The following is an 11,361-nucleotide window of genomic DNA, read 5'->3' on the forward strand; positions in this document are numbered from 1 at the left end:
TACACGTATATATACTTCTAAAAGTCGTGTATCATGCATAGGAACGTTGACGCCTGCAAGGCTCTGGTCAGTACTTTCAACACATGTTCACGTTAGGGTGGCATTGTCAAGCACTCTAGCTGACTTGTACCAATAAATACTCTCTTATCTTAGTAAAGTTGATGCCCTCCGACAATTTTCTATACCAGAAACTTTATACTTTTTGAATTTGTACACATGCTGTTTGGCTTAAGAAACACCACCAAATGTTTCAACGGTTCACAGATGAAGTCTATTCGTGTTTTGGACTTCTGTTATGCATACAGTACAGCTACTGCCCTGCATCTACCACGCTAAAATAACAATAAGAAAAAATAACTTGCAAGGTACGAAATGACATTTGCAGCAAGACTACTCATACAACAGAAATACTGTATACGTTGCATGGAGTTGGCGAAAAATATGATATACACAGTACTTACTGTTAGTTCATTGTGTATGATATACACAGTACTTACTGTTGTGTTACCATACATTATTATACTTTCGAAGAAAGCATCTTCATAAGAATTTTGTCACTTCGTTTACCAAGTTTTTGGCAAAAAACTTTGAACTTAGCATACAAATCGGCTAGGCCAGGCTAACAACGACGAAGGACATTTCCTTTTCAGTTGGTGGGAAATACTCTCTTGCTTTGTTACCTACTGGGCTAGGGCAGCTCATCTGCATAAATCTTATTTGCATCTTCACTTGAAGGTGAAATTTTCTACTACAACAAGATTGGCTCAATTGCATGCATCTGATTCATCATGCCTTAAAAGGACAAATGCAAGCCAATCCGCATTCGATTATCTGAGCTCTACTAATGCAGGTGACTTTGTGGTGCGATATGTTGGAAAGCTCCAGCAAATTTACCAATATGATAAAACATAAATTGTGGACTTCATCTCAAACCAGGCAGAAAAAAATGGTCAGTCACCAAGGATTTTACACCTACACCTGGAACTCGCAAAATGTTTCGCCGAATTGGATGGAAAGGAATTTTACTCAAGGAGAAAAATGTCCCTCCTGGCTGAGGCTATTTATGTGCTAGGAAATAGCCCTGTTAACAAACTCGTTGATGTACGCCTGGCTAAAGTCTTCAGACAATGCAATGGTGTTTTAAATGACTCTGTTAAACAGCCTAACTCGCCCTTGACAAACACCGGTGATCCCAATGAAATTTGTACAGTTTTAAATCAAAACGTGCAGACCCTTACCAAAACTGTTAAAGACCTACAGGGTGAGATTAACTAGGTTCATTTGGGATTATAGCCAGATGAAGTAGCTGATCTACTTGCCAAGTTAATTGGATTAAATCCACTAATCGCGTTTTCGACGTTAAGGTTTAGAGCGAGACATTTTGACTACCAGAAATTCGGAAAACACATCATTTGACAGGAAGTACAATCGCATGGTGGGTAATTACTGTTGATTTTCGCGCGACTAGTTTATGCTAGATCGAGACTATAGGCGTAAGCTAGGCCTAGGTCTCGGCGGTTGATTAGACTGGCCGAGGAGTCCAGCTGGAGGGTTTACTCTGGGTTTGCCCCCAAGTATTTCGTTTAGTGCTTGGTAGTGTGGGCATGCCGATTTCGGGTCATCCCTTATATCATCCCTAATAAAAAGTCCCGCATTCTCTCTGCTATCATTTCGTGGACACCAGCCTTCTGACGATACAATTTATCTTCAACTTTTTCGGCGATTTCTGGCTCCCGCCAGATATCTATTAAATATTCCTGTGCATACGTCCAAAGATGGCGTTTCTTTACTGACTTTTCGGCGATCATTTGCAAAATAAGACTTGTTGAAATTAAAGTACACAGATCAGGGAGACTGCGTCAATTCTAAATGGTGTTTATGACAGTAACTAAAAAACGTGCTAACCAGCAAGCATGGAAGGTCACTTTGCTTAAATTTCATTGGTGTATTCGTGACCTGTGGCCACCCGCTGTTTAATTGTTTACTGGCTTTAGGCTGGATTAAGAAGTTAGTCGACATAAATTTACTCGACGGGCTTAGTCGAGTTGTGGCCTTCATCTCGCCATACTTGAGCGGTCATACTCAAACTTATGGCGAGATCTTCTAGCTCATCCACTAAAATTATCTCGCCATAGTTGGATATGAAAGGGGCTATTCACTCCGTTCAGAATCAAATTCTGGTTCTGATCAAGTCAGTGTACAGGACACCAACTCGAAAAAGTCTACAAACCATTTTACCAGCTGTGCAATTAATCACAAAATCCATCTGGATATCGGTATAGAACTCGACCAGTCATCCAGTCAAAAAGGAGAATCTTTCATTGGTACTCCAGTTGTTGACAAGATCGTAAGCGTACATCCACTTAAAAGTTACGTCCAAACTGCTCTTAAAGACGACACTGCTTCTAAAATTTTGGATCGAGGATTTTCAGATTTCAGACTTCAAAATAAAGATATTCAGAAATTGGCAGAAAGATTCAATTATACGAACAGTCACATCACCGTGTATTTGCTGGCGGATTCCACCAGGATACAACAGAATCTGAATTACGACAACATCTACAAGATATTGGAATAAACAGTGTCTTTGACGTGCTTTCACATAAAAGCAGGGTTCGTCCTAGTGCTCCAACTGCTTTCTGTATTATTGTGGATGATTTTGTAGTCTATAAAGACAAGCTTTATGATAGATCGATTTTTCCTGATGGTATTCTGGTACGCAAATTTATTCCAAGAAACCGTGTTCGACAACAGCATCACACTGGATGGTATAGGTCTAACAGTAAACAGATCGTCAATTACCAGCGAAAGCACTGTAACTGGTAAGATGTTTATGGACATAAAGGTCGTAACTACATAATTCTCGTACGCTACCTATGGCCAAAGACAGTAACAAGGTTCTTAAGTTACTTTCATTCAATTGTTTTAAGCTTAGCTTCACGCTATTGGGAACTTTATTGATAATGGCGGATGTGACATTTTATTTCTGTCTGAGAACTGGCTCCAAGCGCAGGAAATTCCTACAATAAACGAGTTCTTTAGCCTTAAAGGTTTCAAGAGTTTTTTTCAAGTCTGGCATGGGTCAGAGATGTCGCGTACACCACAAACACCACGCTTACATAAACGTTTTAAAAGGTGGTATTTCAATGAAGTCAAGGTGTATTTAAAAGAAACAGGTGTTTATCTCTTCTTAGGACTCCTGACTGTATATTAAGTATGGGTACATTAAGTTGGTATCAATTAAAAGGCTTATTCAGAGATGTCCCGTACGCCACATTTTGGCTGTCCCGTATACACGTGGTAATTAAATAAAGTCAGTGTGTATCTGAAAAAAAAAACTGGTGTTAATGTCTTCTTAGGACTCCTGACAAAAAAATTTCACTGCAAAAAATCACAGACATTTGAAGTTGAATTTCTTGTTTAAAAAACTGAAATTTCTCTGAGTCCCGTACGACACACAGTTTTTTCAGCTACAATTGGCAATCTTTTGTTGTTACCTATTGTACAACATACATATTGTGATAAAATATTTTTCTTTCGACTATTAATTATTGATCAGGCTGCAAAACAGTTTGTGAATGTCCCTTACGCCACATATGGAATTGCCCTTAGACATGGTCTTGGGTTTACAGTGATTATGTAAAATGTTATTCTTCTAGAACTTTCTATAGTACAGTAGGCCTACTATAAATGTGACTAGTAGACAAGGAATGTACATTCATTTGTTCTGATTTTTGTATTGTTTACTTCAATATAGGCATATTGCACATTCACTGTACATTTGAATTGTTTAAAATTATTTTTTTTGTGCTAGAATTTGCCAATGAATGAGGAGTTCATTTATGTGCAGTAGATAGATGGGTTAAAGTTTGTCACTGGCAGTGAATAACTGTTGTTAAATATAACATAAAGAATGGGGGTTGTGTGCCGCTTGTGCCCATCTCTAAATTTGTCCACGATTTGTGTACTAAAAATATATATTTTTTTAATTTTACAGATGTTATTAGAAAAAAAAATTGACAGTGACTTATAATGGCAATAAAATTAACTTGCTATTTCATCATAAGTATTACAGGTAAGATAATTTTGTGTTTATTTTGTGTTTTTTCTGCATTTATCAGTAAATTCATTTTATTATATCATGGTGTCTGGTCTATTGTGTTAAGTACATGATAGTAACTTTAGTATGGTGAACACTTGATAGTGAATTTCAAGATATTATGTTTGGTGACTACCCCAAACAACATTGGACTGGAGAAATTAGCGTTTTACAAAGTGCCAATTACTGTAGTGTTGGATGTAATGCAGAAAAACAATTTGATTTAATGTGTGTCAAAAACATAATGTATGAGCCTGTTTCTGCTGACTAGAAAGAACCGTTTCTAAGAACCATTCTTTAATTAAGAACGATTCTTTGTGATTTTTTTTCCATTTATTCTGTAATAATCTAAAACTACTAGTAGATAACAGTAGCAATATCCATCAAAACATACAGATGTTTTAATAGAATTAAATTCGTATATTGTTAAACTGAGAATGCTAGCGATTACGATACTTCGGTTTTTATCAAGGTCTACCATGGTATAGCAAGCTGTGCACTGTCGGTTTGTTCTAAGCGTGGCTACTGTCATCAGCATATCAATGTGCAATGGCAGAGGAAAGCTAGGCCTAGGTAATGGAACTAACACTCGATCAAGTTTACGAATATTTCAATTACGAATACGTTTACCCCTTGGTAGCAAGAGGTACGTAAAATGGACATTTAACTGGATACATCTGGTAAACTTTCTAATAAACCTAATTATTTTTAATCCAAGTTTTTGGGATACTGTAGGTCGCAATCAAACCAATACATGGCTATAAAATACATTTTTCGACTTTCGAATATGCAGTTTTTTAATATGAAATAATTTTTTCATGATTAACAGGTTATCGCTAATATCAAAGTATAAGGGTAAACGAACAAAAATGGATCTTCAGTATGTTAAGGGTACCCGGGGCCAAAGGTCAGAAATTTAGGCCTGTAAAGTGTGGGGTTTAAAATATTGTGCATGTTACAAAAGAAAAAAAAAAAGAAAATTTAGCATTTTATTACTTCGCATTTTGCCTTGGTTAAAATTTGTAACTTTGAATTCCAATTTGAGAATAAAGTGAATTTTTATATATTACTTTTATGATTGAATGTTATTTATTATTACGAATATTACTGTTTATTAGTTTTTTTCAGCAAATGCTCTGCTGTGATTGTAACTGTTGATGACATTGTAAGTGTAGCTGAAGGCAATGAAGCCAGAATAATGTGCAACATAGTGCGAAGTAGTTCAAGTAGTGAAGGTATTTCTACCGTAACCTGGAATAATGTCACCAATGGAGTTACTGATACAATAGCACAATCTCAAAATGGAGTTGGATCTGTACGGTCTTCATATATCGACAGATTCAGTGTTGAAGGAGACACAACACTAGTGATTGCTAACACCAGCCGAAGTGACAACGGCACGTATCAATGTAGTGTGACTATATTTGACGATCCCCCTTCACCTGCATCTGATGACATCATATTGAGTGTTATATGTAAGTCAACATTGATTGTTCATTTAATTAAATGTAAAATATTTTAGTAAAACAAAATCTTTTGCATTAAAAGTCCCACATTTTTATTTTTAATTATTTCCTTGTTCAGTGAATACGCCACTTGAACAACAATGTTTAAACGCTGAGATTATCCAAAGAAATACAAGGTGTCATGGTTTAAATCATCTCTCTAATTAGGAAAAGGTCATCTCTGTTTATGAGGCATCAGACGTTGACGTACAGATAGAGATATCTTTATTGTTGTAAAATTACATACCGACGTACAATTATGAAATTTTCTTCCTTGTTGTGAATCCAGTAGAGTAAGTCTATCCTACTGTCAATTTTGTTAAGAGTACCTTATCTGAAAGATGTCATCTGTGGACCTTGAATATGATACTAATGTATTTCATGCTAGCTTCTATTCTTTCTTTGACTTTATCATCTGGGCTCACACTAACCCATTGCCAAGTCGCCCTGGGCGAAAACTATTTTGGATTGGTGAAAAAAAATCATCAGCTTTAGCCATTTTGGCGAAGGTCTAATAAAAAAAGTTGCTTGCTAAAATACATTGATTTTTTGATTTGAGCTCCATTTATTGCTAACTCCATGCAACGCTTATTTGTACGTTGTATGAGTAGTCTTGCTGCAAATGTCCTTGCGTGTCTCGTAAGTTTTTAATTGTCATTTTAACAAGGTAGATGCAAGACAGTGGCTGTATGACGTAGACTAATATGAAGGTACCACTAGCTTGCATTTTTCTATTAAGTAAAACACGAGGGCCGATGCGATGTGATGGTGGTAGAAAGGGCATATCCTAGTATCAATAATAATTTAATCAGTGATTTTGTGTTACCGTCTAATACGTAAAATACATTTAAATAATGATTGTAATAATTTAAGAATGCACCACGTGGGTCGCTTTGTTACACCGTGTACATACTTGAGTTAGAGCAAGCAAGGCTAGACTAGCATAGGGCCTAGATCGTGTACTTTTCCCCAAGCCAGTTTAGAATTTACTGTAACTAGTAAGCTACCGCTAGCTCCCCACCTCCAATATCGTTCAAAACTTAAAGGAAAATACTGTCTATGTTTTTCAACTTTTGTGATACAGTAGGCCTATATATTCAGCAAACATTCAAAATACCTCATTGGTGTGCTAAAAATATTAATTTGTTTGCCTACAGTATCAAATAACGTTACCAATCCCTTCCCTAGCCCCGAACCTGCCAGACATTTTCCTTGTTACCCTCATTGAGGCAGGGGTGGATTTAGTAGGAAACCGCCCCTCCCCTTTTTGGAAAGTAAAACCCGAGCCTTGCAGGCGTCAACGTTCCATGATACATGACTTAAAAAGTATATAGGCCCTATTTCAGTGTATGCTATTATTTGTTTCTAGCCGTACTTATTGTGTAATGGAGTGTATCTGGTGGTTTTTGAATCTGTTTAACTATGAAGCCTCCGTGGTCTAATGGTTATGACGCTCACCTTGACAGCAAGAGGTCGCAGGTTCCACAATTTCTTGATTCATTTATTTACAGGACTACATTCGTTGCGAGCTATGCTACACGATGTATTATTATGTCCTTTATTCGAACACTGTATTTACCTTCCTTTGATGATTTATGTATATAATTTAACAGTGTAAAACGGCTACCTTGATTTATATTTCAGTGTATGCTATTATTTGTTTCTAGTCGTACTTATTGTGTAATGGAGTGTATCTGGTGGTATTTGAATCTGTTTAACCATGAAGCCTCCGTGGTCTAATGGTTATGACACTCGCCTTGACAGCGAGAGGTCGCAGGTTCGAGTCCCGCCAGAGGCATTTTATTACACAATTTCTTTATTCATTTATTTACAGAACTACATTCGTTGCGAGCTATGCTGCACAATGTATTATTATGTCCTTTATTCGAACACTGTATTTACCTTTCTTTGATGATTTATGTATATAATTTAACAGTGTTAACGGCTAACTTCATTTATATACGTGTATATATATACATATATATACACATATATATACGTATACATGTATATATATACATATACACGTATATATATATATACGCGCGCTTGTGCATATATACATGCGCGCGTGTACATATATACTCGTGTACATACATACGCATGTGTATATATAGTCAAATTTGTGTGGAGGTTGAAAAATACAGGGGGAGTCTTTATGGCCGAAAATAGTGATTTTAGTAATGAATTCGACAGGTAAATTACAGTAATATTTTTAGCAAATTTCTTTGAAAACATTTTGTAGGCATAGGGCCTAGGCCTAGCTAGGTATACAGTAATTTCATTTTACAGTAGTTTGGAACGATATCAGGAGTGGGGGTGGTGGTAGCGGCCTACTAGGACTACAATATATTTGAAGCTATCTTGGGTCTGATCGTCCACACCAGTTGGGCCGAAGTTTTCATTACGATGATCAAGAACGTATACTATCTAGACCCTAGGCTAGGCTTAGATTGCTGCCGTCATTCTGCTGCGTATACTACTAGCCTACCGCATAACAAAGAAAGCGACCCACGCGGTGCATTCTTAAATTGTACATACAGTACATTATTAAAATGTATTTGACGATAACACGATATCACTGACTGAACGATCTACCAGTACCACCCTCGCATCGCAGTAACTAACTGTACTGAACTAGGCCTAGCTTAGGCCTAATGTTTTTGTGGAAAGATGGTTGCCATAGATTTAGCCAATCAAATTTTGCTAAGCACCATCGTTTGCAATTGCGCCCTCAATTTACTCAGAGGGTTCAGTACAGCTAGGTACCCGTATGTTTGAAACTCGAGCGATGCGGTGTTTGGGTGTAATGTACACGATTTTATTTTTCATTCCTTGGTACTTTATTTTTGAATAAGATGCTCCACTTGGCCTCGTTTTGGCTACAATAGTTTAATAATTTGTTATTACCATTACTCATTATCATTAATGAAATAATAGTCAGTCAGAGGGCTTAATAAGATATGTATACTAAGCCTGAAGGTGGCGCTTTACTACGACGGCCATCTTGGATGGTACACATACATAACTCTGCATTGCTGCGCCATCTTGTCAACACTCTAGTTGTTTAATAGCTCTATGGACTACTCATACAACAGAAAAAAGTCGCATTGAGTTGGTGAAAAATGGAGATCTAAATGAAAAAACGATGTATTTCAGCAAGTATTAAAACCTTTTTGTTTTATTTTAGGCCTTCTTCAAAATACCTATGCCACAGCAGTTGATTTTTTTTGCCGTAAAATCAAAATAGTTTCATGCATGCCGACTTGCCGATTGGCTAGCGTGAGCCCTGACTGAACTCTGCAGAAACTTCACATCGAACTTTGCATCGCTATGTAAACAAAATGTCGGAAAACTTTTCTTTGACGCATGCGCATTTGCATAAATGTCTACACACATATGCACACACATACTACACACAATAAAAAACAAAAGAAATGTGACTAAGAGTGATTACAATAGTTCCAATTGCATTACATGCATAGGAACTAAAAAAAACAAAAAAAAAATCATTCTCCCAAAAGGCTGAGGTTTATTTTTAGGAGTTTGGAAAACAAAAAATACTGTAGGACCTCCTAGAGTAGTGTTGTCTTGATCGACACATCCGCACTCCCCCCCCCCCCCAATTGTACGTCTTTGGATCCACCAGGACTCTAGTCGGCCCCTTGTTTCGGACTTCACTGTCAAACATGTTAGACCCCATGTCCTGTCAGCAAGTTTTGGCTAAAGATTTTTTTAAAAGTTTTCTTTCAATTTTGGCTAAAGACAGATTCAATTGGCTAAAAAAAATTGTTGACTTTAGCCAATTGGCTAAACAAAAAAAAATTAGAGTGAGCCCAGATGATTCATATTTTGCTGACATTTGATAATATCAGAAAGCTGATTGATTTTAAGGTTTTCAAAATTCATATTGATTTTTAAACGATGTTTACATATTGGTTTTTCTATTTGAAATCTCAGATTTAGACAAGCGTGTATTAATATCCTTCGCTACACCTGTGATGGAAGGAAATACAGTTAACATGTCATGTATTGCAAATGCTAATCCATCACCAACGTACACATTTTTAAGGGATGGTGAAGTACAGCAATCAGGGGCTTCATCTACATTCACGGTTTTATCAGTGAGTCGCAACAACAATGGCAGTTATATGTGCAGGGCCAATAACAGTGTTGGCACTGAAACAGGTGACATTAGAACGCTGGATGTACAGTGTAAGTATTCTTTGTCAAAATTTGTATGGGTTTTCCTTTAACAAATCCAATTGTTTCCAACATACAGGATTTCATACTTGAATATTTCTCAAAAATATGGTAAGGAATTGAAAATTTAGTGTTTCAAGTTTCTGTAGGATTCTCGGTTCTGACTTAAAAGTTTCTAATTATAATCGTAAATGTTGTGTCTCTTGTTCTTTTAGAGCTATATATCCTCTCTTGACATGAATATTTTGGCAGCCTGTTTTCTGTGTATTTATTATTTAAGCTGGGCACACAATAGAGAACCCAAATTAACAAGGTGTGCACAATGGATCATTTTTAATCACAATCTGCTCGGTCTTCTATAGACAATCAGCAGACAGCGTCTTGTTGTCAAGGGCTCACCGAGCTAGATTCACATTGTGTGACTTTCATGGGAACAGGGAAGAGGAAAGAGGGGAGCACAGTACTCAAAAACTACCTAATTTTCAATTTAAATTCCATTTACTGTATTTATTTTTTTAACTTATTTATTTATTTATTAATTGTCAAGCATACATACTAAGCAAAAATTTAGAGCACCATCCCGGCCACCTCCTCAACTTGATTTGAACCTTGCATGGCCTCTAACCAGATCTTTCTCTTGATCCACACTAGAGCACTTCAGTTATTCAACGAAAACTGTTAGTGTTTATACGCCAAAATTACAGTTAAGAAGACTCGATCATACACATTGTCTTCTGAAGATTGATTGGTGAGGTTATATATGATTTTGACGAATGCTTTACTCTGCCTTTTTTAGTGATCACTGAAAATAATCAATAGGGGATCCCCTCCACGAATTTAACCATTCATCTAGGAGCCTTTACAGACTCAAATCATTGTTTTTCAATGGCGTTGTTTCTTAAACTAATTACCTCTGCCAAGGACATTATGTTTTCGCCCGTTAATAAAGACAATGGAACCCTGGTCCCAAAAGTGGTCTTTAATTGTAGGGCGACCTGTATAATAAATATATATTTCTGTGACCTAATTAAGTTACTTAAAGGCAACGCCAGGGTATAAAAAGGGGGCGCTAATAATTTGGATGGATTTTAATCCACAGTGATACCATAATTTTTAGAGTAAATAAATACCCAGTTATACTACAATGATAACGATTAACGATACAAAAAAATGTTCTATCGTTTTTTTCATTATTATATTATTAGTAATTTGATTTGATTTTTGAAAGTATTTTTTATTGTATAAATCATTATTGAATAATATATATTACTTTGTATTAAAATATTTGGGCAATAAGCTGTTTACCATTTTTCTTTAACTTTGATCTTTAGCTTGGAAATTATATTCAAGATCCAAAATATATATTCTTCTTCTTAATCTTAATAAAACCGATTTCTTCTAATTTTAAATACATTTCCCCCTGAAATTCCTGATCACGCATAGACTTGTGCTAAATGCGTGACAAATTTATGATCATGCATGTGTTTCTGCAAAATGCGTGTTTCATCCAAAATCACTTTGAAATGCGGGATCGTCCCGCACTATGCGAGACGG

At 36.3% G+C, this 11,361-nt stretch overlaps 1 protein-coding gene across 1 annotated transcript; it reads left to right on the plus strand.

The window, feature by feature from the left end:
• Window positions 1-3,998: 3,998 nt before the first annotated feature.
• On the plus strand, window positions 3,999-9,819 carry LOC117125260 (cell surface A33 antigen-like; the record flags this gene model as incomplete). The annotated part of the gene is made up of 3 exons (XM_033271717.1): window positions 3,999-4,075; window positions 5,218-5,574; window positions 9,565-9,819. Coding segments are annotated over exons 1-3 (655 nt in total), but the record flags the coding sequence as incomplete, so codon positions are not given.
• Window positions 9,820-11,361: the final 1,542 nt, after the last annotated feature.

Source organism: Anneissia japonica, unplaced genomic scaffold, assembly GCF_011630105.1.
Source record: "Anneissia japonica isolate Jap-2015-1 unplaced genomic scaffold, ASM1163010v1 scaffold20179_len34603_cov105, whole genome shotgun sequence".
Lineage (NCBI taxonomy): Eukaryota > Metazoa > Echinodermata > Crinoidea > Comatulida > Comatulidae > Anneissia > Anneissia japonica.